The sequence below is a fragment of the Chanos chanos genome, chromosome 11, assembly GCF_902362185.1.
Source record: "Chanos chanos chromosome 11, fChaCha1.1, whole genome shotgun sequence".
NCBI classification, from domain to species: domain Eukaryota; kingdom Metazoa; phylum Chordata; class Actinopteri; order Gonorynchiformes; family Chanidae; genus Chanos; species Chanos chanos.
This window is the reverse complement of record NC_044505.1, coordinates 3723454-3749889: the sequence shown is the minus strand read 5'-3', so window position 1 is coordinate 3749889 and position 26436 is coordinate 3723454. Positions and strand designations below refer to the sequence as shown.

General features: G+C 41.7%; 2 protein-coding genes across 2 annotated transcripts; both read left to right on the top strand.

Annotated features, from left to right (window-relative positions):
- The first annotated feature begins 399 nt into the window (after positions 1–399).
- LOC115824173 (tetratricopeptide repeat protein 39B-like) lies at positions 400–9662 on the top strand. Its single transcript, XM_030788279.1, has 19 exons — positions 400–435; positions 1143–1177; positions 2356–2460; positions 2748–2879; positions 2989–3065; positions 3238–3305; positions 3523–3587; positions 3917–4022; positions 4208–4273; positions 5838–5946; positions 6428–6495; positions 6605–6664; positions 6798–6959; positions 7420–7511; positions 7861–7981; positions 8223–8334; positions 8563–8680; positions 8865–8981; positions 9548–9662. The coding sequence occupies exons 1-19, from the start codon at positions 400–402 to the stop codon at positions 9660–9662; spliced, it is 1764 nt and encodes a 587-aa protein (XP_030644139.1).
- Positions 9663–11443: 1781 nt separating this feature from the next.
- dnajb14 (DnaJ heat shock protein family (Hsp40) member B14) lies at positions 11444–24881 on the top strand. Its single transcript, XM_030788021.1, has 8 exons — positions 11444–11587; positions 14403–14583; positions 21980–22125; positions 22274–22459; positions 23548–23636; positions 24018–24127; positions 24336–24508; positions 24726–24881. Exons 1-8 carry the CDS (start codon positions 11455–11457, stop codon positions 24848–24850), a joined length of 1143 nt encoding a protein of 380 aa, XP_030643881.1. The 5' UTR covers positions 11444–11454; the 3' UTR covers positions 24851–24881.
- Positions 24882–26436: the final 1555 nt, after the last annotated feature.

The window sequence follows — 26436 nt, the reverse complement described above, 5'->3', positions numbered from 1 at the left end:
ATGACATGTTTAAATCGTCGCCCCCTCCCCAAAAAGAAATATTTTCTGTTTCGGTTTCTGTTTCCTTATTTATATGGAAAGTGTATTACATGCACGCTATTTAAATATGAAGTTGGGGAGGTGTCAATATCGGTGGGTGTGCCTTTGTCCGCCGGCAAGTCACCGTAAATAAATTCGAGTGTGATGGAGGGCGCCAATAGTACTAAAACTCCACACCAGAAGGTTCTCTGGTATTTATTGGAAGTCATATCTCTGTTATAATATATCACTATAATTTCTTAGATATTTCCCCAAGGGCATGTTTGATTTCAAACGGCGGATAACTGGTATTGGTTACCTTAATTTGTTTGCTTAATTTGCTTGTTACTTTTAATTTGCTTGTGTTTTCAAGTTCGCAGCATGGCTTCTGTGGCGACTGAGGAGCGCGGTATGGAGGTTCGTCCCATCATATTTTCAATCTGCGTTTAAAAAACGAGTATAATATGAAACAACTTTTTCTATTTTAGTCAAAATTAAATCACTTTGAACTTAAATAATAAAACTGGGATTGTAATGTTCTCTTTTATCATTTCATACTGATTATTTGTTATTTCTTATGGCGTTTAATCAGTCACAGACAACCCTAAATGAGATCACCGTAGACGAGAAAATCTCCTGGAATTCTGATGAAGTAAGTCATAAACATTTTTTACCAAAATGAAAAGACAAGAAAACAACATCATTTCAACTTAATAGCATCGTTTTCAGTGTAACGCATTTCCCACGGGGGCAACCAATATTGAGGATAACGAAATTGGTCTTTTAGAATTATCTTTCGTCCGTGACCAAATTTAACCTCCCTCGCTTTAACACGGTCACAGAACTCGGGGTTTAAATTTCTTGCTGCACTTGATTTAATTAGACCTACTCGGCTCTTAATGTGTGGGCAATGGTTTGCAACGTCATTACTTAAATATTTATTGAATTTTGGTCACGGACAATGTATTTTTTCGCGGTTCTGACATAACCCCATACATGTGTCGAGAGAAACACAGATCGCCGCACGGACTTTAGTAAAATCTAACTTAAATCTATTGCCGTATAAGTGGAGTGCTGTTCTGTGAGGTGAGACGTACTGATTTTGTTCATGATTGGTCTCGTAGGACGGTATTGGAGATGCAACGAACGGGGGTTCTGAGTAAGTACAAGATTGTGATGTTTGTGACCTTTCATGTGACATTGGTTCCCTCGCGTTTCTACAACCACATCTTTGAAAGAATTTACAGAAGCCTTTTCATGCCATTTTAAATAAAATTGCAAAACACTAGCTCTAGAGGCAACAAATGGATCAACATAAACAATGTTATCTCCCTCGTCCTTTGAAGACCTCTGGAGGTCATAGACCTGTAATTTGGGCCTCGCCAGGACAGTGGGTTCTGTCTTTTGATGTATCTGTTTGTGCAATGATTAGTTCACATGATATAGCAGAGATCATGCCCTGAATGTTTGAAGTAGAAGTACGTTGTTTGTCACACACATACTGAGCAGTGATCAGTGAAATGCAACCTCCGCATTTAAGCCATCCTAACACCAGTGAGCACTCGCACACACTACAGCAGTGAGACACGCTGCCGCAGCCAGCCCCAGGGAACAACTTCAGGTCTTTTTTTCTGGTGCCTTGGTCAGTGTCACTGACAGGAGTAGTAATCCTAGCATGCATGTATTTGTGTTTGGAAGGTCAGGTGACCCGATGTCCTGTTAGAACAGGTCCTCATTGCACTGCTGAACCTTTTACGGCCTTCGACGGCTCTGCTGGTCGATACAACCTTTTTTTTTTATTGGTTCATGACTCGTTCCTTTACCCTTTGTTGTATCCACTGCCATTGTTGCCTTCTCTGTTTTGTTTCTATTTTCCCCACGCCTAATTTCAAACGTGACACAACATAAATACAATGAATTTTTTTTTTTTTAAGAAGAACAATATTACCAGTCTCTCCAGAGCCACATTAAGGATTTGTGCTGTACGTAGACATTGAAATGTGAGAAAGTAAAATGTAAGAAAAAGGTTTCTTTATGTTTTTTTTTTTTTTTTTTAATTTTAGTTAGACCTCTGTGGACGCTGTCAGCTCCAGGACTGATAAAGTGCATATAAAATAGAAACTCAGTGCGTCGCGGGGCTTGGTTTTGTCCCAGTCATTGGTTCTGTTGACGAAACCTGCCTGTTAACAACTGTGTGGCATTAGCTCTTCCTTGTTCCAGTCACGCTGCGAGCTTTGGGAGCTATTGTCTCGATAATCATAAAATTGCTATATTGGAAATGTGTGCAGCTGGCTTATTTTTTTTAAAAAAGGTTGTGTTCCCTGCCTGTTAATGCAGGATATCTCGGATAGACCTGAGGACAGCTCTAAAGGACTGCTCCACCTCACTTTATCTTTTCCTCAACAACCGATTCTCTGAAGCACTGGATATCCTCAGCCCCTGGTAAGTTACCACACACACACACACACACACACGGACGCATTTAAAACTGGTTCCTAAGAGAAGGATTAACCCTTTATTCTTGACGAAACTGCTATCTGAACCTGGACAGGTCCTATTTTTTTGCACAGTGAAACAAGAGACAGACATATCTATCCCTTTGTAGTCTTTACCGTTGAAGAATGGTAGAACGCACCAAAATTTTGAGCTCCAAATTCTGTTGTGTTTAGAGGAACGAGGGAATCTTCTTGCACCTGCTGTAACTGGTGTGTTCTGTTGTGATGTCACAGGAGGTATGAGAGTGTCTACCATGCCATGGGATACAGCAGTATCTTGCTCATGCAGGCTGGCATGACCTTTGAACCCAAAGACATAGAAACAGCCACGGTGGCTTTAAAGGAAGCCCTCGATACCTGCCAAAAGTTCGTCACTTTTCTTTCATTATTGAAGTGATTGAAGTGTATTTGTGTGTGTGTGTGTGTGTTTAGATGGTTTACTAATTTTCCTTTTTGCTCTCTCTCTTTTTGACAGATTTAGGAAAAGGACCAGTGTTTTTGAGACACTCACTAACATGTTGACCATGAGAACTTCAGAGCAAATGTCAGAAGGTGTGTGTGTGTGCACGCGTGTGTGCATTTGTATGTGCGGAAGTATATGCGCACATATGAATGTGTGTATGTGCCCATGGACTGTGCATGTGTGTGATGGCACGTGCGAATATGTGAACTCTTGCTTTATGCCTTATTGTCTTTTTTTTTTTTTTTTTTTTCAATCCTCTAGAGGAAATGCATGCTGAGCTGTGCTATGCTGAAACGCTTCTCTTCAAGGCTGCCCTCACCTTCATAGAGGTACAGTGAAATGGCCTAACACACACGTACACACTCAGAACATTGTGGCATATGAAGACATTGTGTTAAAGAAGGCACAACTGATCCAAGTATTTTTTTTTTCTTTTGAAGTTTGTCTCAAAGAAACGTATATTTCCACGTTTGTGAGATGTTTTAAATGATTTGTTGATAAATGTGCGATATTGTCATGATTTTCATATTGTTTCAAATGAATTAGGATGAAAGCATGATTGGCTTCATCAAAGGAGGAATCAAGATGCGTACGAGTTATCAGATTTTTGTGTAAGGACATTTTTAAAACACACACACAAACATACATACATATACCGATCTTGGCCATGTGTAGCCTACTCCTCACACTTGCAATTAATTATTTTTTTTAATCAATTGGATTTTGTGTTATATTAATCAGAAATTTTGTTTGTCTGTAATAATGTCATACATGGCTTCATTTTACTATTCCTTTTATTTTGTGATTATATTTCTGTTTGTTTCCTTTTCACAGACTACCTAGATTCAGTCTACCCTCACTCTCATATTGTTTGCATTATGTATGTGCTACATGTTCCCCCAAACACACAGCCACACAACACACTATTCTTTTTACACAGGGAGTGCCAAAACATGCTAGCCTCTAAACAGAGCAAAGGGGAGGAAAGCGACACGCTCGTTCATTTTGCTGGAGGCGTCTGCATGGGAATCGGTTCTTTTAACCTGGTAATGTAATCTATATAGCTTTTAAACACTCCATTTATGTATTTATAACGTCGTAGACTTGACATGAATGCTGATCAATATTAAGTGTGATTGAAGAGTAAATGAGCTGAATAGGTTTATTTGACGTGGTTCATATGGAGAGGGTCCGTGGGTGATCAGGTTTTTTTTTTTTTTTTGTCTTCTAGATGTTGTCTCTCTTTCCCGCAAGAGTCCTCAGGTTATTGGAATTCATGGGTTTCTCTGGGGACCGAGTAAGTTTCACCGCATACAGTTTGGGGTTGGCAACATGACAATATTATACCTGGATTTTACATGTATACACGTCATGCTTTTATGAAACATCGAAAGTACCGTGAAAGAGAGCTGCTGCGCATTGTTTTATGTTAAGAAAAGGTATGATACGCTCACACGCTGTCCCCAGACATAGGCTACATATTTATTGCTCAGGATGACTCCAGAGAACACTAACTCGTCCCACTTCATACCAATAAACCAACAGAATGTATTGTAGGTGGTAGGCCTACCTTTAAAAAAATCTATTTGTTGGACGTGTACTTGACAGTACTTTTGTCCTCGCACACGCGCTAACTTGAATGAAACGAGCGCGCAGCGTGGCTGAAACAGAAGAATTGGTTCCACTTCTATGTGGTAGTGTTTTGGATTTGCCAAATCCGATCAAACTACTTTGATTTGCAAGGTTTGCAAAGAAACCCTTCGTACCGCGGCTGGTAACGCAACAATTGTCTTAGACTCCTTTTAATGCACTCCCAAGGGCATGTGCAATGGTGAGTGTTTTGTCCAGAGCTACAGTTCAACGCAGTGGTTCTCAGTCCTTCTCCGGGGGGACCCCTGCTCTGCATATCTTCTATGTATCCTCTATCTAGCTCAGAACACACCTGATTAGTGTGATTAAGATGCTCTTGATTAAATCAGGTGTGCATAGCCAATCAAAAAATGCTACTGATGAGTTCAGTCGAGTACGTAGAGCAGGGAAAGATGGAAAACGTGGAGAGCAGCGGTTCCTCAGGAGCAGGATTGAGAACCACTGGTTTAACGCACACAGAGGCATCAACAAGAATTACGACCGCTTTTCAATGACACGACATCATGTTATCACTCAGCCAAACGCTGGAGGGAGGTAACAGAAGCAGTAATTTTTTACTTAGCTAAAGATGTGGTCGCAATTAGAACAGTGAAAACCAGAGCCGTGCCCCAACTGTACGCCGAATGCCTCGAAAATATTACGGGTAAAATTCAGAACGTCAACTTTTTTTCCCATGACGAGAGATTTATGGTCAAGTCATACATCGGATCCCAGTTTGAGTCCCACATCCATCTAATTTACGACTGGAAACGCTGCGGTGCAGGCCGTCCTTCAGTTATTCGCTGACTTGTGTTTTAATTACTGCAATGGTGTTTTCTTTTAGTGATAGATGGTCTTGAAGGGTGAAAATGGAGTACTACATAATTTCTAGCTTAGTTGTAGTGTACAGTAAATTGTTTTAAAAAGTCGTGATGCATATCATGGATTGTGATACTCGGAAAAAATGACCTTGACAGAATATTTGGGCTGTGTTGCCCACCTCTATAAACAGTTGAGTCAGAAACGCACAAGTCCTTATTTTTCGGTTCCCTTTCAAACAATTTAAAATCATAAGCATTACTGCAGAAAATAAAATGCGTTCCAACATACCCTTGGTCTAAGGGCTCCCCCATTCCAACTCGTACATCAAAGTCAATTTCAAAATAACGTTAAAGAGTAACATCAACGTCAAAGTAACCCTCGCTGACAGCCCTTTCTCTGTTGTCGGTCAGGAGGTCGGACTCACTCAGCTTCGCCAGGGGGCAAGCAGCGCCAGCCTCCGCTCCATCCTCAACACCCTAACCTTGCTCATGTTCCACACCTACGTCTCTGTTATTCTGGGTAAGTGGCAGCTCAACTCCGACTTTGGCAGTAGGAAAAATTTTTAACACGGTTTAGTGACGTCTGTCAGTTAAACAAACGGCACACTCTCTGGCCTCTATGCAAAAAAAAAAAAGTGAGAAAATGTGCAAAGGACTTATCGGAGTGAAGATGTATAGTTTGACATGCTCAGCCTGTAACACAGCTACATTTCTCCAAAACATGGATTTGACTGTTTTAACTGTGTGAGTAGATTATTCGAGCTTTATTTTATTACTGAAACATAATCTGATAGGTATATCAAGTACTTGATGGTGTTGTGGCGCTAGGTTTTTACTTGAGGCCACAAAGGGCCAGTGTGATTGTCGCCTCGCCGTCTCCCTCTTGTGGCGATCATTAGAATTGCATCCCAGTCATCTGGCATGTAAGCTGTTGTGACATACGGTCTAAGAGTGCAGAGAATCTTTGTAGAGATATGTTCTCTTGGGGCTTTCATTCTTAGGTACTGGTGAGGGTAACCTCAGTGAGGCAGAAGCTCTACTGGAACCATACATTGATCAATTCCCCAATGTGAGTTAGTACTTCTAAATATTTTTTTACATATCTTTACACACATCTGTTTGAAAGGTGCCCTACTCCTAACGTGTGTGTGTGTGTGTGTGCGTGTGCTTTCCTCTAGGGTTCACTGATTCTCTTCTACGTAGCCCGGATTGCAGTCCTGAAGGGAAACTTTGAGATGGTGGGTGCTGCAGCTGCTGCCCTGCCCTCCAATAGCCTTATTCAACAGAGAGTGATTTGTATAAGTTTAGACTATCAACCAACAAAACACGATCACATTGCACTATTTGTGTGTTTGTGTTTGCTTCATGCAGGCCCAGAGCAAGTTCCTGGAATGTATCGCGGCCCAGCAGGAATGGCGACAGATTCACCACCTGTGTTACTGGGAACTGATGTGGACTTACTCGTTCCAGCAGGACTGGTTAGAGGCGTACCGCTACGCTGACCTGCTCTGCAAGGAGAGCAAATGGTCCCAGGTGCTGTCCTTCTCTTCACCAGAGTTTGAACTTAACAGACGGCCTCAGCCTTCCAAACCTCATGATGTAAACTCTGAAAGTGTGACTTTACGTCACGCTAAAGATTAAAAAACATGCAACAAAAACCCCAGTGCAGCACTAATGAAATAATGTAGTTAATATATATGATGCTTCATAGTTGAGCGTTAAATAAGTAAAATGAAGTAAATTTTCTAAACATGATAGTTTAGTAGTATAATAGAATCCACATTACACACATGAAATATTAACAAATCTGAATTAGTGATCATTTCTGCACACACTGTGGCGTAACTAGATTAGGTAGCGGGCTGATATGAGTAGGTCCCCTTGTTGAGAAGAACAAATGAGATGATTTTTTTTTTTTTTTTACAGACATTTGACTGTGCTTTGAGCTGTGTGTGTTCTCTGCCCTGTGCTCATGTATTTGCTTTGTTTGTAGGCTATCTACGTGTTCCAGAAAGCCTCCATTCTCTGCATGCTCCCTGAGGAGGAGGTGAAGAAGACAGGTGAAGATGTGGTGGAGCTGTACAGGTGAGTGGATGGAGTGAGGCCTTTGTTTGGCTTTTTTTTTCTTTACCCAATCATTCACTCATTCATACACACACACACACACACACAACTCTCAACTGCTTATCAATACTAGTTCTAACAGAATCAACACTGAACTCACGAGGACCTTTAGGTTTTGCAGGAGCAGCATATAAAGGCATTGACTTGGCTCAAATTTACATTCATCACATTTCGCCCCTCTGATTTTTTACTTCTGTAGTACACCGCATGCTGGAGAGTGATTGTAAATTGAACAGAGCTTCTATGTAAAGGGGTTCACACATGGAGGTGTTTTTGTGTGACCGTGGGGTTCTCCTCTTCACTCCTGCAGAAAGGTGGAGAGTCTCAGACTGAGGTTCGCTGGGAAGTCTGTGCCGACAGAAAAGTTTGCTGCGAGGAAAGCTCGACGTTACTGCTCCCCAAATCCTGTCAAATTAGTCGTCCCGGCCCTGGTGAGACCCCTCACACACACACACACTCACACACACACACACTTAAATGATGAATTCCTTTTTAATGGATGTGTTTGGGTTTTCGTGATCCTATTGCAGCCGAGTAAAGTAAATAATCAGCTGAACTAAAACTTAGCTATAAGCAGAACAGCCATCAAGAATAACTTGCACATCACTCTCTCTCTCTCTCTCTCTCTCACTCTCTCTCTCTCTCTCCCACTCTCCCATGTTCTGATTGCAGGAGATGATGTATGTGTGGAATGGCTTCACTACAGTGGGGAAGAGACCAGAACTGAATGAGAACATTCTCAGGACCATAGAACATGCTGAAGAGGAGCTGAAAAACGACTCCAGTGAGTCTAAAACTGCCACCTCCTCTACTACTCCCAAACACAGTCTGTAACCGATCATAAATATATTTTATGCCGTTTCTGAATCTTATCAAGCACTCCCTGGACAGTGTACAAATCGGTGGAGTTTCCTGAGTTACCAGAGCGGATTCAAAATGTGTCCTTTTTCACGTTTTTGTGTGTGTTTGTAAACCTTGTTTTAACCTGTGTTTGATTTTTTTTAAATTTTAGACCCATCAGAGTACCACATTGATGATCAGTGCCTTGTGCAGATGCTGAAGGGACTCTGTCTCAGGCATCTAGGGCGCCACCTAGAGGCAGAAGCCTGCTTCAGCCACGTCATATCTAGGTTAGAGCAACAAAAGAACAATAATTACTATCAGTCTGAGAGACAAACCTGTACCTGCTTTTCCAGTAGATTTTCAAGACTAATGAAAGACTGTGTAATTTGAGTGGAGAATCTGTACTCATAGTTAAACGTTGTCTTAGACTTAAATAACGGTTTCTGCAACATGAATTGACTGTGTTAACAGGGAGAAGAGTATCAGCTATGACCTGTACTTAGTTCCCTTCAGTATGTATGAACTGGGCCTTCTTTACCAACAGCAGGGAGACATCGAGAAGGCCATCAAACACTTTGAAAATGCCAAGTGAGTGAGGTTTTTTTCCAAGCTGAGAGATATTCCAACAGGCAGGATTTCTCAGTTAGTCACAAAAAGGTTAGCCAGTCCCTGACACTGTCCAACAGAAAAAATAGCTTAAAAAAAAAATTCTGATTGGACCGTCTTGACTTTTGGCTGGAGTTGTCTGTCAGAAATCCTATATTTGCAGAGTACTCAACTGCTTAGTCTTGTGTATGGTGGACATGCCTCTTAAACTGGAATAAACATCTATTTTACAAAGGGCAGTCTGAAGCAATTAGAGATGCAATGGCCAATAGTCTAAAACTGTTGCTGTTCTATAAAGCTTATATTGGTACTGTTCTTTATTAATGACTGATCCAGGACCTGTTATCATAGATTATATTGCAGTTATATTTCCTTTATGCTCACAATGGTGTCATTTTAAACTGGCTGCAGATCAGAGCTATTTGAATCCTGTTCAAGATCATGAGGGTCAATGGTGGTATGAGACTGGGCATTATGTTTCAGTGTTTTTTTAGAATTTATATATGTTAACCTTGTTCCTGTATGTGTGTGTGAATCTCCTTTCACAGAGTGAACTATAAGGACTACTCCATGGAATCCAGACTGCACTTCCGTATCCACGCGGCCTTAAGCAGCCTGGACGCTGCTGCAAACAAGGGCCAGCAGAACCACAGTGCTGCTTAACAATGACCTGCCCTGCTAGCAGTACCTGCCCTGTGTAAATTAGTATTACATTTCAAGGTCACTGGCCCAAGGGCAAATCCCTGGGCCTAGTTGAGTGTGACAGCAACTTTATTGAATGGTTTTTTGTTTTGTTTGCCATTTCAGGGTTTTTAGATCAGATTTGATAATGCACTAATGATGATGTAACATGATGTAATAAGATCTAAAGATCACTACACAGCCAAGATATATTAACCTTAATTATTAGGCTTGTTTCTGAGCTTTGTGTGTGTGTATATGTGTGTATGTGTGTGTGTGTGTTGGGGGTGGGGTGCCAAAGGAGTTGGGCTGGCTAGCTGGTCACAATGAATGAATGAACCAATAAATAAATAAACAAATAATTTTGACAGCCAAAAGGTTCCCCTACTCTTTTCTCATCCACCACAAACTCTAAGTTAAAGGATTTTGCTGTCTACAGGAAATGGTCTCCAAACCGATTTCTGCTAGTCTCTGAACTGCACAAACATCTGATATGTATATGGTCATTGGACTTCTCTCCTTATATTATGTTACTCTAATAGCCAATGAGTTTTTTTAAAGATTTCACTGAGAGAATGTGAGATGAATCCTGTGAGATGAATGAGGTAAGCTCATACCATAGAATTGGCCCTGCTGAGGGGGTTCACTACTATACACTTGTCCTGGGAACATGGGAAAAATTCATGGGACGAATAGGTATTCTGGTGTGACACAAACAAACAAAATCTAGGTTTTCATTTTAACGGTTGATTTCTATCTCTTTTCAAAGTAAGGCTTGATCCTCTCACTCTCACTCATTATCTAAGCCGCTTATCCTGATTAGGGTCGCGGGGGGTGCTGGAGCCCATCCCAGCGCTCATAGGGCGAAAGGCAGGGGAACACCCTAGACAGGTCGCCAGTCCATCGCAGGGCAGACACACAGACAAACACACTCACACTCACATTCATACTTTGGGGCAATTTAGTGTTTCCAATTCACCTAACTGTCTTTGGAGGAAAGCCATGCAGACTCCACACAGAAAGGACCCTGGCCGCCCGGCCGGGAATCGTGAAGCGACAGCGCTACCCACTGCACCACCATGCCGCCAGGCTTGATCCTGCTACTATAAAATTTCAAACTTAGGCAAGTTATTTTTCACCCAGTTCCTAAGAAAAAAAAAAGCTAGAAAAATCATGCCAGGAACAGCAAAACAAATTAGTGTGGTGTGATGAGCAGTTATGGACTTTTATATAGAGTCCCTCCTCTCTTTCCTGAAAAACCAAAGTCCTGCTGGTTTTCATATAATCCAACCGAATGTGGTCTATAACTGCCTTACTTCGCACACCTGTTACCCCGGGATTTCTTCATGAAGGAAGAACAAAAAGTGGCAGAACTTGCGCCCCCCCAGGAGGATGTTTGGCCCTCCAAAAGCCAGCTTCAATACTTCAATACTAGTTTACAGCCACTAACGATGAATTCACGTTTAACTACTGATACGTGCCACTAATGGTGCTTGCCAACGGAACCAGGCTACCCTCGTGACGTCACTGGTCGAGAGAACTGATTTTACGTCAGAGTTAATAGATTCGTCGTTTTGTTGCAATTTCGTTACAGTAATCTTAATTATCTTATATCGCTGCTTATTGACATTTTCTAACATTTTATATAATGGAAATATAAACACAAGTTTGCAAATGTTGTCTCATTTTTACAATAAATATGGAATGAGCTGGTGTCAAAAGTATAGTACGTAGTACGCTTGCGCAGTTCACCCGGGGAGGAAGAGGAGAAACGATGGAAGGCAACAGAGACGAAGCCGAAAAATGCATAAATATAGCCACAAAAGCCTTGGAGGCTGGAGACAAGGAAAAGGCCTTGAAATTCTTAAACAAAGCTGAAAAGCTTTACCCCACCGAAAAGGCAAAAGGTAACACGGAAACATTTTTCTTTCCACGTAAATGACTGATGTTGCTAAATGGCTAGTCAGGGTAGCTGTCGTGCTAATACTACTAGCCGGCTCGGGACCTACGATACGTTTTATGATTAAGAAAAGCCTTTTTAGCTCTTCCTCTTCATACTAAACTCTGTCGTAAAGGTAACTTATTGTTATTTTTGTCAAACTACCTCGCTGGAGGTTGTTTTTTGAGCTGAGTTTTGTGGTAAAACAAGTGTTTGGGCTGTCAGATCTATTTTTTCTATTGCACATCTTTGTTGGAGATTTCGTTTGAAGCGGAGAGATATGCCTGTTCTGCTTTTAGCTAACTGTAACATAAATGCGAGTCTTACTTAATGTCCGTCTGCGCTGTTCTTTTCTTAATGAAAACGAAATTAACGGTCGTTCAGCAAACCAGTGTGAGTGAACCAAAGTTTGTCCCATTTAAACGCCTTTGCCGGAAGCATTAACAGTAATGGTTGAAAAATAAACGGCTATTCTATTATTTCAGTCGGTCGTTTGTCAGCGGTCGTGGCGTGACCCTTTGGTAGTGCTCTGGTGTGGTCTGGCGATAGTCATTTGTACAGTGTAAGTGAGTTGGCTTTGTGGCTATACAGGATGCTTTAAAGCTAATTTAAATTGTGAACCTAACACGACCCCAACTCTTGCCTGTGATGAAACATGAATCGCTTTTCCCTAAATCGAACTCTTGCGTGTCGAGTGATTTCGTTTATATGTGTAATCATTAATCCATACCGAAATGTTTGCCGTATCTGACATTTTGTACAGTCGCTTGGCTCAGCTAAATGTTCCGCTGGTTTCCGAACTCGCTTGTGAATCAGGTTACTCTGTGATATTCAGAGATAGCGCATGTTACCAGTAGCATACAAAGTTCTAGCTCAGTTCTTGCAAATACGAAACGATGGCGTAGCGCATCGACTCCGTCGGTTAGAAGTACGAGGTGAAGTGACGAGAGATGATATTTGCGAATAGAGGCAATTCTTTTTTCAATGAGTCAGGTCTGTGGGGACAGTTACGTTGGCACATCCATTGCAAATTTGCTATTTTACGATTCGACATTTGGGTCAAGATTTTTTTTTAAAATGTCAATAATAGCTGGAGCTCTGGGGCTTTTTTTTTTTTTTTTACTGTGTATGCGGGTCGTTTGAATTATTTAATGAGTCTGCCAGCAATAGACAAAAGTCCGTGGTAGGAGAGAGAAAGCGAAAACTACAAATAAGAACTGTTTAAAAAAATGGTTCTTCGTTCGAACTTTTTGTTTCGTCCTGATACCCTGACAGACTCATGCCACTCAAAGTGTTTAGTTTGACCGTCACATTGGTGGGTTCTTCCCTTTGGAGACAATAGTCACCTGCTTACTTGCCGTGAGTGCTGCTTTGAGTGTTGTATCGAGTGCTTATGGGTTACAGAAGGGGATTTAAAGAGAAAGGGGGCAGTGGGGATTGTGGGCGGATCAGGTAAGGTTACTGGAACCAATAGGAAGAGGTAAGGGAGCTAAACAGGATTGGCTGTCTTCAATCCTTTAATAAAATGATTGACCCGAGGTTGTCTGAGGAGTAGGAGAGCTTTAGCATTAGATAGCTAATCTTAAGACCCAGTCACCAGTGTCTGAGAAAACACCTGTGTGTTGTACAGTTCTAATTGAGCACTATTATGGTATGACACGCCTGTGGTTCTAACTTCACGTTCCATGTTCCAGCGGTGTTTAGCTCTTGATCTGGCCCTGCTGCATTGATTTTGAGATCAATAAAAGTGATTGTTCTCATCATAAAGACTATAATTTTCATTGATCTCCCCCACACTTTTTTTTTTTTGGTCTGTGCACCACAGTGGGTCTCAGGCTTTTCTGTCAAACCTCGGGAATTGAGTCTAGTCAAGGTAGATCACGTCCAGACTGACTGACCAATCAGGGGCCTGATTTGCACCGCTGAGACTGTTTTGGTTCTGAGATGCAGCGACAACAGCCTCATCTTGTGTTATCGTTTTACATTGATTGGGCACATTGTTGAGTGCCTTACTGTCATTTACTATTGCTTTGTGCCATAATGTAGGCTGCATCTTGGTCTGCAAAATAAGAGGCCCGTTTATGGCCTGAGTGCTTGTCTGTGCAAACTGTGTGGAATAAGTCCGATCCGTAACCGTTGTACAGCAAATTCCAGACTGTAAACAGTGATAGGATAATTATATGGGGTTGACAGATTAACTTGAGCAAATGCTCTAGGTGAGTGACTCATCAATGCAGTTAGAGGGAATATTTTTCTAGTTTTGAAATTTCAGTCTCCAGTGCTGAGCTCTTGTAGCTTTAATGTGAGTTCTGTGGCATTTAGAGATATTTGAACCCTCCTGTTGGGTTTTTCCTTTTTTGAATCCGAATGTCCCAGCTCTTAATTATGTGGATTTACTTGCCCTTACACTGACAGTTGCAGTAGTCCTGTGCAGACAGAGGACTTGGGAGTTGTGAGATATCTGCAGTGCTGAACCTCATTGTGCTTTGGGTCATTGGCTTTGGGTTTGAGGGAATACAGCTGCTGTGTGTACTTGTTCAAAGACCCAAAACATGTTTTGAGCCTCAGTGTTGCTGTGGTAGAGGAGATTACGCTCAAATTCCTGGCAGGTCTTCAGGCTTGAAGATAGAGCTTTGCTTTGGTGACTGTTCCCAGATCTCTAACAGTAGGTACTGCTTTTTCATTCTGTCCACGCTCCCTCCCTTTCTCTCTCTCTCTCTCTCTCTTCCTTTCTCCCTTTCTCTCTCTCTTTCTCTCCCTCTCTCCCCCTGTCTGTCTGACAGTGCTGCTGGATGCTCTGTCGAGGAACGGGAGTTCAGCGGGGAATGGTGGGGCATACTGCAGGAGGCCAGCAGACAGTTCGGAGAACACACAGACCCGGCACGAGAGAGCGAGTCAGGAGGCGGGGCCAGCGGGGGAGTCGACCAAGGCTTTTACCAAGGATCAAGTGGAGGGAGTGCAGAGGTGACAGTTCACCCTTTTCTCATTTATTCTCTCCCTCTCTCTTTCTCCCCCAAGCTCTTTTTTTTCATCTGTTCTATTAAATGTTTTATGGTTTTCGGTTGGCACCCCCAACACCACCCCCCTTTTCTTTTGTTTTGTGGCCTGTCTCACTGTCCTACTTTATGGACTATTTGGATCATGGTTGTGTCATTTACCAAACTGCTGTGTTACAGGCAGGAAAACACACAGCTCACTTTGTGGTTGCCACCCCAACTTCCGCATTGATCAGAAATACTTCCTCTGGACATGTCAGAGCAGTTGTTAGCCCGGTGCTGCTGCAAGTGTTTCTGGCTGAAACGTTTAGAAAATAAGGAATTATTTCTGATTATAACTTAATCTCCAGGCATGCTGATATCAGTTGCTCAGTGATGGGGCAGTTTCCCTTTGCAGCTTCCTTTGAGTCAAACCCGCTGCCTCGTGAGCGAGGCTCTGGCCTAACCAGAGATCTTCTGTATCACATAGACGTCAGCTGTGCTCTCCTACACTGTGTAGTGATGAAACTCACCACCTTCCACCTGCTCCCATCACACTGACTCAGAGAGATTGAACAGATAAACGTGGTCATGTGCACTCGCTCAGCTGACCAGACATGCCAGATGAATAAGATATTCGAGTGAAAGGATGTTCTGGGAGGACTTGGTTTTGGGGATGCCATGACAACAGAACTTTGACAGTTGATGCCAACAGCAGTGAAATCCCATCATTGTCCATACCTGATTCGATACTGTAGCAGAGGCAGAAGGTTCGTAGCCTTCGAGGGAGAAAATCATGACAAGATATTGACTTCAGATTTGAGAAACTGACCGAAAAGCCAAGCTGCGACAGCCAGGCGTATTCTAAACCGGCGGGCTAGTTTAATAACCAGGCGTATTCCAAACCGGCGGGATAGTTTAGCTTCGTTGAACGTTAAGGTTTGGCAGTGCTATCGCTGCAGCCCTGCTGTGTGCCATTGTCATGTTTGTTTGTTTTTTGTTTGTTTTGTTTTGTCTCCCCCCCACCCCCACCACGTGGTGTTGGTCATTTCTAAGTTCCTCCTTGGTTTTTGTAGAATCTCTAGTCAGCCGGAAACAGTTGTGTGTCATGTCATATCAGTACTTGTAACCGTGCAGAAACTGGCAGTGGTTTTGTAACCTCTTTCAAGGCAGCTGGTGCTGAAAATGACTGATAGATCTAGTGGCACGTATTGAACAGGACAATCAAGCCTCTTGCCAAAGGAGAGGAAAGACTTTCCCATAGTTCTTTTCAGTAATGACTGTTGTTCCTTAAAGACTTGACCTGGACGCTGTCCAGTTTTCATCTGTGTTCCTGCCCTGGTTCAAACCGTGACATGTCTGTTTACGGTTGCTTTCACGCCCGCGCTGATTTGTGCTTTTGTATCAGAAGAGCCTGTTGAATGAGCGCGAGCATTCAGCTTGCTAATGAACACACACAGTGTAATATGTGAACAAAGGTTCTAATGAACACGTATAGTGTAATATGTGAACAAAGGTTCTAATGAACACATGTAGTGTAATATTTGAACAAAGGTTCTAATGAACACATAGTGTAATATTTGAACAAAGGTTCTAATGAACACATATAGTGTAGTATTTGAACAAAGGTTGCTAATGAACACATATAGTGTAATATTTGAACAAAGGTTCTAATGAACACATATAGTGTAATATTTGAACAAAGGTTCTAATGAACACGTATAGTGTAATATTTCAACAAAGGTTCTAATGAACACATAGTGTAATATTTGAACAAAGGTTCTAATGAACACATGTAGTGTAATATTTGAACAAAGGTTCTAATGAACACATGTAGTGTAATATTTGAACAAAGGTTCTAATGAACACATAGTGTAATATTTGAACAAAGGTTCTAATGAACACATAGTGTAATATTTGAACAAAGGTTCTAATGAACACATATAGTGTAATATTTGAACAAAGGTTGCTAATGAACACATATAGTGTAGTATTTGAACAAAGGTTGCTAATGAACACATATAGTGTAATATTTGAACAAAGGTTCTAATGAACACGTATAGTGTAATATTTCAACAAAGGTTCTAATGAACACATAGTGTAGTATTTGAACAAAGGTTCTAATGAACACATAGTGTAATATTTGAACAAAGGTTCTAATGAACACATGTAGTGTAATATTTGAACAAAGGTTCTAATGAACACATGTAGTGTAATATTTGAACAAAGGTTCTAATGAACACGTATAGTGTAATATTTCAACAAAGGTTCTAATGAACACATGTAGTGTAATATTTGAACAAAGGTTCTAATGAACACATATAGTGTAATATGTGAACAAAGGTTCTAATGAACACATAGTGTAATATTTGAACAAAGGTTCTAATGAACACATATAGTGTAGTATTTGAACAAAGGTTGCTAATGAACACATATAGTGTAATATTTGAACAAAGGTTCTAATGAACACATATAGTGTAATATTTGAACAAAGGTTCTAATGAACACGTATAGTGTAATATTTCAACAAAGGTTCTAATGAACACATAGTGTAGTATTTGAACAAAGGTTCTAATGAACACATAGTGTAATATTTGAACAAAGGTTCTAATGAACACATGTAGTGTAATATTTGAACAAAGGTTCTAATGAACACATGTAGTGTAATATTTGAACAAAGGTTCTAATGAACACGTATAGTGTAATATTTGAACAAAGGTTCTAATGAACACATGTAGTGTAATATTTGAACAAAGGTTCTAATGAACACATATAGTGTAATATGTGAACAAAGGTTCTAATGAACACATAGTGTAATATTTGAACAAAGGTTCTAATGAACACATATAGTGTAGTATTTGAACAAAGGTTGCTAATGAACACATATAGTGTAATATTTGAACAAAGGTTCTAATGAACACATATAGTGTAATATTTGAACAAAGGTTCTAATGAACACATGTAGTGTAATATTTGAACAAAGGTTCTAATGAACACGTATAGTGTAATATTTGAACAAAGGTTCTAATGAACACATAGTGTAGTATTTGAACAAAGGTTCTAATGAACACATGTAGTGTAATATTTGAACAAAGGTTCTAATGAACACATGTAGTGTAATATTTGAACAAAGGTTCTAATGAACACATGTAGTGTAATATTTGAACAAAGGTTCTAATGAACACATGTAGTGTAATGTTTGAACAAAGGTTCTAATGAACACATAGTGTAATATTTGAACAAAGGTTCTAATGAACACATATAATGTAGTATTTGAACAAAGGTTGCTAATGAACACACATAGTGTAATATTTGAACAAAGGTTCTAATGAACACATATAGTGTAATATTTGAACAAAGGTTCTAATGAACACATAGTGTAGTATTTGAACAAAGGTTCTAATGAACACATAGTGTAGTATTTGAACAAAGGTTCTAATGAACACATAGTGTAATATTTGAACAAAGGTTCTAATGAACACATGTAGTGTAATATTTGAACAAAGGTTCTAATGAACACATGTAGTGTAATATTTGAACAAAGGTTCTAATGAACACATGTAGTGTAATATTTGAACAAAGGTTCTAATGAACACGTATAGTGTAATATTTCAACAAAGGTTCTAATGAACACATGTAGTGTAATATTTGAACAAAGGTTCTAATGAACACATGTAGTGTAATGTTTGAACAAAGGTTCTAATGAACACGTATAGTGTAATATTTCAACAAAGGTTCTAATGAACACATATAGTGTAGTATTTCAACAAGGGTTTTGTTTTGCCCTTGGATCCTGTTTTGTTATGGAGATAAACAGATCAATGTATCCTTAATTGGAGTATCCTGAAGCTGCGAAACCCTTGTTGACACAGTGGTGCCTCAATTCAGTGCGGTTTAATGAAGTCCGTGGCTTTTTTCCCTGAGCATCCTAAACAGTTCCAGGTGGTCGTTTTTTTTTTTTCTTTTCTCCTGGAACCCGTGGGTAATCCCTCGGCCTATCTGTCGGCAGGTTAAGAGCACACGACCCCTGGCCCGCACTGACTCTGACTGACTGAGTCTCTCTGGCTTCCTCTGATCTGCTCTTACTACCAGATTATGTGAAGCACAGTGACATAACAACCTCAAGTTCAAACTTCAAGCACAGTTTACATTCACTGACTGGGCATCTGGACTAAGTGACTATTCACTGTGGATTCACAGTCAGGCCTGTAGGTTTTCCACTCCACTGTTTGGTTTAAATTTTTCTTTTTTAGCGTATTAAACTTTAACTGGTCAAGTCTGCGCCTTGAGTGTGGTTAGCGCACAGTACATTTTAAGAGCTGAGGGTTTTTGTTGTTTAGCAGTGTTTCACACAAACGGGCAGTGTTTTAGTTTGCATGTGCCTCTGAGGTGTCAGCGGAGCCAAAATGGCTTCTGTGTCCAGAGTTGGTGCAATGGCAAGCTGGTTGAAAATGGAGCCAAAATGGCAGCTCTGTCCAGTGTTTGAACATGACATTGCAGAGCCTCTTAATACTCAGTTTGTTGGCATTAATCCAAATATGAGTTAATCTGAAGTTAAATGCAGTTGTGTAGACTCCTGAGTAATCAGCAGGGCCAAGGTGATAGATTTAAAGGAAGGTTAGAGGCAAAGTTTCAGTCGAGCTAGACATTCTGGTATGAAAGACAGCACAGATTACTGAAAGCAAGGTTCACACACTTTTCCCTTGTACAGTGAGGTCACTGGCACATTGTCCAGTGGACCAATATTTCCAGCAAAAACCATTGGATACAGCCACACTCAGACTTGAAGAGGACTCTTACACTAGATCATACACGATTTGAAAGACCTTATTCGAACTTCAAATAGGTTATGGTGTGTGTGTGTGTGTTTTAATATCTGTGACATTTTTCCAACAGTTACTGTGTAACAAGATTTCACTAAGATATCAACCCCTCTTAATGACATTGAATTCCTCTGGGGATTTGATTGCATTTTATACGAGATGAGCTAAGGACAGACATGCAGGGGGCTGTTAGGCCGTGTGTTAAAGAGGCCCAGCATCCCCTTTGCACAGACAGCACACGAGCCTGTTTTTGATTACCGACATCGATCTGTGTAGCTGAGCGTGACAACGCAGGCCTGGCTCCTCTGTCTGAGACGCTAGCTCTGTCCTACGTTTGCATCAGCGCTCCTCATGAGGCTAGCGACCGCGCGCTAACGGACGCCCCACATTCTCTGTTTACACTGACGCAGTAGCGAAGCTAATAACAGCCGCGCTCTCGTAACATGCACTCCCACTGGGCCACTGTGGGTGCTAGCTAACAGCTCCCTCCTCGTTCCTGTCGCGCTCTGTGTTTGTTTAACTGCCGCGTTCTTGCCTTCACCCTCCATAACCAGGGTGTGCTAACACACACACACACACACACACACACGCTCTCTCGGAAGAGTCCTCTAACGATGTTGTTCTGAGACATTGTAGCACCTCCTACACAGGCCGAGAAGACTTGTTGGCAGCTTTCTAAGTTACGCTTCTGTTCAGCTGAACTGACTTGAGGAGCAGAGTGATGTTTTCGCTGGTCTCTCTGGTATCCTTGGGACTGAAAAAGATCCGGTAGTTTTGTCCTAGCCTGATGCTAACAGGGCCTCTACCGGCGTGTCTCTAGTTTATGGTTAACATCTAAAACTCTGCGGCAGAGCCTATCGGGCCTCTGTTGTCTTGCTCTGGGAACTTTCACAGCTCAGCTAAGTACAGATGGTTTGAGGGGTCATTAAGTTTTCATGGCTGAATCTGCCTCCCCCCCTCCCCCATAAAATGTTTTTAATCAACAGGCCAGTAAGAGCACTGCGGTGTCTGTAATGTCTCTCTCTCTCTCTCTCTCTCTCTCTCTCTCTCTCTCTCTTTCTCTCGAACACACAGACACACTCTGCTCCATCACCATGGGAAACCCTGAGAATTGGCTGATTGCCCGTGAGGAGGCAGTGTTGGGGGGGGGGGGGGGGGGGGGGGGGGGGGTTAGGAGAGATGGAGAGTGAGAGGGATGCTAATTGTGTGTGTGTGTGTGTGTGTGTGTGAGAAAGAGGGGTGGAATGAAAGGACTGGTGTAGCCTACATACTAAAGAGACCGTGGAGATGTTTTAACACAGGCAGATCAAAATGCTCCAAATGTTAAACAAAAAAAAAAAGAAAGAAAAAAAAAGGGAAGAAGAAAAGTAGATGCTGTATCACACATGCTGTCTCTGGAAATGACAGTTTGGAACTTCATTGTCTGCACCATGTTCATCTTCACCGCTACCAGATTTGTTTTGAAATCCTTGTCCTGTTGGACTTGATTATTGAAAAGGCAGATTTTACCCTTATTCTTTCTGTTCAGTGCATTTTAGTGACTATGCAGGTCAGGGCACCTCTGAGTGTCCTCTGTTACCCTTTCCCTGTGGAGGGAGTGACGTTCAAATGTCTCAGAAACGTATTGTAATGTGTACAAAAAGCTATAACCACACTCACCCTCATAGTTACACAACACGCGTCCTCAGATTTTTCTCTTTCTTTTCTGGATCCTTCTGTCACCTTTCCCCCTAAGACAGATTGTTACACTCTTACAACCCAGTGCCAGCCAGAGGAGGATGGGTTTCCTCTTGTGAGTCTTGGCTCTGATTTCAACCAATGGGAGTTCACTATTGTTGCCCTAAGCTTGCTCACTGTATATGGCAGGCCCGATATCCTGTAAAGCTGCTTTGTGACACTATCTGTCTTGGAAAGCGCTTTTACAAATGAAATTGAATTGAAAATAAACCCGTCACAGAGTTGCTCATTTATAATAATCATTAGAGCAAGCGATGAAGGTACAGCATGGCTCTACAAAACAAACGCAGTTCTCTGTAAGGCAAGGTGAAATTTGGTTGCCTAAACCTGAGATGAGCAGGTACGTTACAACAGGTGTGTGTTCCCCTGGGACTGAATGTTGCGTTCTGGGGAGATTCGCGCAACTGTCGGTGATTATTGCATCGCAATTCCCAGCCGTCCTCGAGCTCGTCTTAGCTTTAATTTACCCTCTGGAGTTTTCACAATTGCCTGGAAAACTGCATTCTCTCATAACGTCGGAGTTATTTTGCTAACAAGATAGGAAGGTTTATGTACAGATTCAGCAGTGTAATGGTACGAGATGATTTAAAAACAACCTGAATCACTATGCGTGAGAGAAGTTTGCTTTCTGTTTTGTGGAAAGTTGTGGGTTTCTATTTTAGTGTTCAGGGCAGGTGTCACGCCTAATGTGTGGCTTTGTGCATCCTTTTTTTCTTTTTAAGGGCTCTGCGTAGAGCTGTATGTGACATTTTACCAGATGCTTTTGCTATTGAAGGGCGTTTTATATCTGAAATGCTCTGTCTCTCTCTCTCTCTCTCTGATTAGGATAAAGAAGTGTAAGGACTACTATGAGGTACTGGGGGTCAGTAAGGAGGCCAACGAAGAGGAGCTGAAAAAAGCCTACAGAAAACTAGCGCTCAAGTTCCACCCCGACAAAAACCACGCGCCGGGAGCCACAGAGGCTTTCAAAAGTAAACACGCTTGACACCGCCCTCGTCAGTCAAAACAAAAACGCCGCCTTTTTTTTTTTTTTTTTTTTTTTTTTTTAACATGCGCTAACGCACCTAGATTGCCCTTCTCTCATTGGCTGCCGTTGGTCTTCTGTCTCGTGCGTTTCAGAGATAGGCAACGCGTACGCCGTGCTTAGCAACCCAGACAAGAGGAGGCAGTATGATGTCACTGGCGGGGAGGAGCCTAGCAGTCCTGGACACAGTCACGGCGGCTTTGACTTCCATAGAGGGTTTGAGGCTGACATCACTCCTGAAGACCTCTTCAACATGTTCTTTGGCGGAGGGTTCCCTTCCTGTAAGTGCTCTTTAAAGAAAAGAGATCTTCACCAACCTTATATGGCCTGACCTCTGTTACTCTGTGTTTACAAAAGAGCGTTTACTAAATAAAATTGTTTACACTGCTTGTAAATACACAGTAAGTCATGCATGGGGGTGTGTTGTCTCACTGTGCTGTGAAATTCTGAGCAATTAGGAGCTGGTTGTTGTTTTCCATGGTGAGTGGTTCTGTGGTTTAAAAACACTTTCACGTGTTTCGTGTCATGTACTAACACTTTCATCAGTCGCTCTTAATGCCAACTTTTATCGTAATAAATGACTTTTAAACACAGGTTATGTGATAAAGAAAATTTGTCTGAATTAGTCATTTTTCCTGCGGTGAAACTATAGGTGGGCTGTTGTTTTTTTTTAAATGATCTGGGATTATTCCTTAGTCAGATTAACAGATGAGTTGAACCTCAGGTCAGTGAAGAGCCGGAGTCTGTCATGATTGTGCGTTTGTTATTTGTTGCTGTGTAAGTGGGGGGGGGAGGGGAGGGGGCGAATTCGGTGAAAGTTATGAGATTCTGTGGATCATGGCGGGACTGGGGGGTAGTGGAATGTGTTTTAGGATCCAGGCCACGGCTCCTGACCCGTAGCCTCTTCTGGACCACTTAACCGCATGAGTGGTATTCTGGGACAGGAGGAGACTCCTACACTGCCAGGAGAACCGCACAACTGCTAGAAGAAATGTATAAGAGAGTAAAGCATTATGAGAGACATAGGCCATATCAAACCATCATATTACTGATCATCAAAGTCCTTTCAACTCTAAGGCTGTGTCTATCTGGAAAAACCCTGAGTCAGTGTTGAGTAAGGTCGTTTTCTTGGGCTGTTGCTGTTCATTTGATGTCTCTGATTGAACAGTAAGTGCTGTGAGGTCTCTGTTTAAATTTGTGTCTTGTGGGCAAAGAAGCAAAAATAGGTCAATAGCTCACTGACACAGTATAGAAATAGTAACCCTCAAATGGGCATGTTGAGATGAGTCTTTAAAATTGTCTTTCTCCACCCCCCCCCCCCCCCCCCCCCCCCCCCCCCCCCCCCTCTCTCTTTGTCTCACTCTCTCAGCGAGCACACACACGTTCACAAATGGAAGAGCACGCTACAGCCAGCAGACGGACTACGCCAGACGAGAGAGAGCAGAGGAAAGGGGAGATGTATGTAAAAGCACCGTTTATGACTTTACCTCTCACTTCCTCTGCTGTGACACTCATCTCCTTATCTCCTCATCAGCCCTCTGTACTCTGGCACTCTCTGCTTTTAAGTCCCGGTCTCCTGGTTTAACTCAGCCTCGCTCTCCACAATGTGTGTTTTGCGAAGAAGGAATATTTATAATATTTAAACATCTTGCTCTTGGTATCACTGTGCTGAGCAGAGGCAAAACTAGCTGATCAACAAATGAAACATGCCTGGAAGATTATGAATAATTGATTCAAGTTACAGTCAGCAGTAAAGTCCCCAGTATCATCTGAGGACACAGTATTACACAGACATTAACATTTTTTGTACATTTTTTTTTTTTATGTAATATCCTGCAGGGTGGATTTTCTATGTTTATCCAACTGATGCCCATCTTGGTGCTGATACTGGTGTCTCTCCTCAGTCAACTCATGGTGTCCACACCACCCTACAGCCTCTACTCCAGACCGTACGTCTCCAACCAAACCCCACCCTGAGCGACATCAGGCTCAACATGAATATTGTTCTCTCTCTTAATGCCCCTAGCACGTTCCTGATGTTCACTCTCAGAGTTCACATTGTCAGATGTGTCTGGTAACTGTTTGCTCGCCTGCGTGGTTCAGCAGTCGTACTGTTCTGAGATCAGTGTTAAAGTGAGTTGTCTCTGTGATTTGCAGGTCCACAGGCCAAACCATAAAGCGACAAACGGAAAACCTGCATGTAGATTACTATGTCACCAGAGACTTCAAGTCTGAGTACAAGGGCTCCGCCCTGCAGAAGATAGAGAAGAGTGTGGAGGAGGACTACGTCTCTAATGTGCGAAACAACTGCTGGAAAGAAAGACAGACAAGTACGGAGCCCACCTTTCTCTTCATCCACTGGGGTGCTTCATAGTGGTGCTTGTGTTGAAATATCATAGGGTCAGAGACAGATACCATAAGACATAGATACATAAGCATTTGTGTTGTTCTCTATGTTTCTAAGAGTCCTGTCATGCACATTCAAACACACCCACTAACTCTCACTCTCTCTTCCTCTCCTTTTTTTCATTCTTTCTCTGTCATCAGAAACAGACTTGCTGTATGCAGCTAAAGTGTACAGGGATGATCGTCTGAGGAAGAAGGCGGAGCTTATGTCTATGGATAACTGTAAAGAACTGGACCGACTAAACGACCTGTTCCGCGGGGGCTGAGCCTCAGGACTCTTTTAGAAAAATATATATATATCAGAGAACATATAAATATATATATATATATAGATGTATATGTAATATGTAAATGTTTTTTAAGAAAAAAAATCACTGACGAAGGAGAAATAAGGAGATATAAAAAAAAGAGAAAAACAAACAAACAAACAAAAAATCATTAACTGTACTGTGACTGTTCTTTTGCTTCGAGTCCATTCCCCGTCCCCAGCAGTCACCCCGGGAAAATGCCGAAATCCGCGCAGAAAGGTGGCAGCTCTCCCCGCGACCAAGCACCACAACCCTCTCCCGTTTTTACGGAGCGGACAGCGAATCCAAGGCGGGGGGGGGGAATAGGAACACAACACTAAAGACAGCCGCTGGCATTACGCTGTAAGGAACAGGGCTCTGGTGTCAACAAGACTCTGTAAAAACTTCATCCCAAATCTTCCTGTTCTGCCACACACTTTGCTCACGCGCTTGACTTGCTCAGTAACAAAAAAAAAAAAAAAAGAAAAAAAAAATTAAAAGACTTTTTTTAATGCTCATCTGGGGATGTAGATTTAAAAAGAGCGATTCATTAGCGGTACTAGCAACGCGAAGAAAACCACCTTTTTGCTTCCCTCAACTCTTTGCCGTAAAGGTCATGGATGTGTGAACGGTAGAGTGAAGGCCAGGGACCAGAGCCTTGAAAAAAAGGACAGTTTTAAACCAATCACAGCTCAAGAAGCTCTCGGTCAGAGCCCTGCTGGGATGGACCTCTGAAATGTTTGACTTCCATCAAGTTGTTGTACATTTTAAAAAAAAATTCTGAATGTTTGAATTTATGAAATTATTTAAGTCTCTAGAGAAACAAGATATTTCCTCATTGCTTGACTAATCATTTGAATAAAGGATAAATTATTATCTAACTCTGTCACCTCATTACTCAAATTTGCTCTGTTTGCTGATATTATGGAGAACTCCCTTGTGACAACAGAACACTGGTTGTCTGCAGTGTGCACATTAAATCAGAGCAGTAACAAAGAGAAATATTTCAGTCGGAGTGTGTTTATGTTACTTTAGACTTCACCCTGCTCTTATCGGTTGTTAGGCTAATGTGGCAGAGTCGTAAATGTTTGGTGAGTTGTAAGATGCGTTTTTATTGATAAGTCGTGTTGTACATGTGTCAGTTTGAATTTCAGTGATCAGTAAAAAAAAAAAAAAAGATAATGGCAATGTCCAATGCCCTTAGGAAGTTGGCACCCATCATAAGGGTGTTTATTGTTTCTGTTCTGAAACTTTTATTCTTAAACTTTGCTCTTAACAAAACAACTATCTCACTATTTGACATCTAAAGGATACTAGTAAGAAAATCTTCAGTCTAAGCAGTAAGATTGCTGAATTATGTGCACGCCCAGAAACTGAAGAGAAAGAGGGAGTTCTTACTGAGAACATAGTGTGGTATGAATAATTTATTACCTTTAATTCGCTGTCATTTGGTGATCACGTCCTAGGGACCTTATCAAATACCTGATCTGTTCTGCCACTCCAGCAGTCTCTACTGGTGCTCATGCAGTAGTGCTATGTTCTGTGTGTGAGTGATTTGGTATATG

Bases quoted from the DNA above. Each gene is read 5' to 3' on its own strand.
- dnajb14 (XM_030788021.1), top strand. From the start codon at position 11,455: ATGGAAGGCAACAGAGACGAAGCCGAAAAATGCATAAATATAGCCACA. The intron at 22,460-23,547 runs GTAAGTGCTCTT...TCACTCTCTCAG, and splicing joins TGGCGGAGGGTTCCCTTCCT to CGAGCACACACACGTTCACA. The intron at 24,128-24,335 runs GTACGTCTCCAA...TGTGATTTGCAG, and splicing joins TACAGCCTCTACTCCAGACC to GTCCACAGGCCAAACCATAA.
- LOC115824173 (XM_030788279.1), top strand. From the start codon at position 400: ATGGCTTCTGTGGCGACTGAGGAGCGCGGTATGGAG. The intron at 1,178-2,355 runs GTAAGTACAAGA...CTGTTAATGCAG, and splicing joins GCAACGAACGGGGGTTCTGA to GATATCTCGGATAGACCTGA. The intron at 2,880-2,988 runs GTTCGTCACTTT...TCTTTTTGACAG, and splicing joins GCCCTCGATACCTGCCAAAA to ATTTAGGAAAAGGACCAGTG.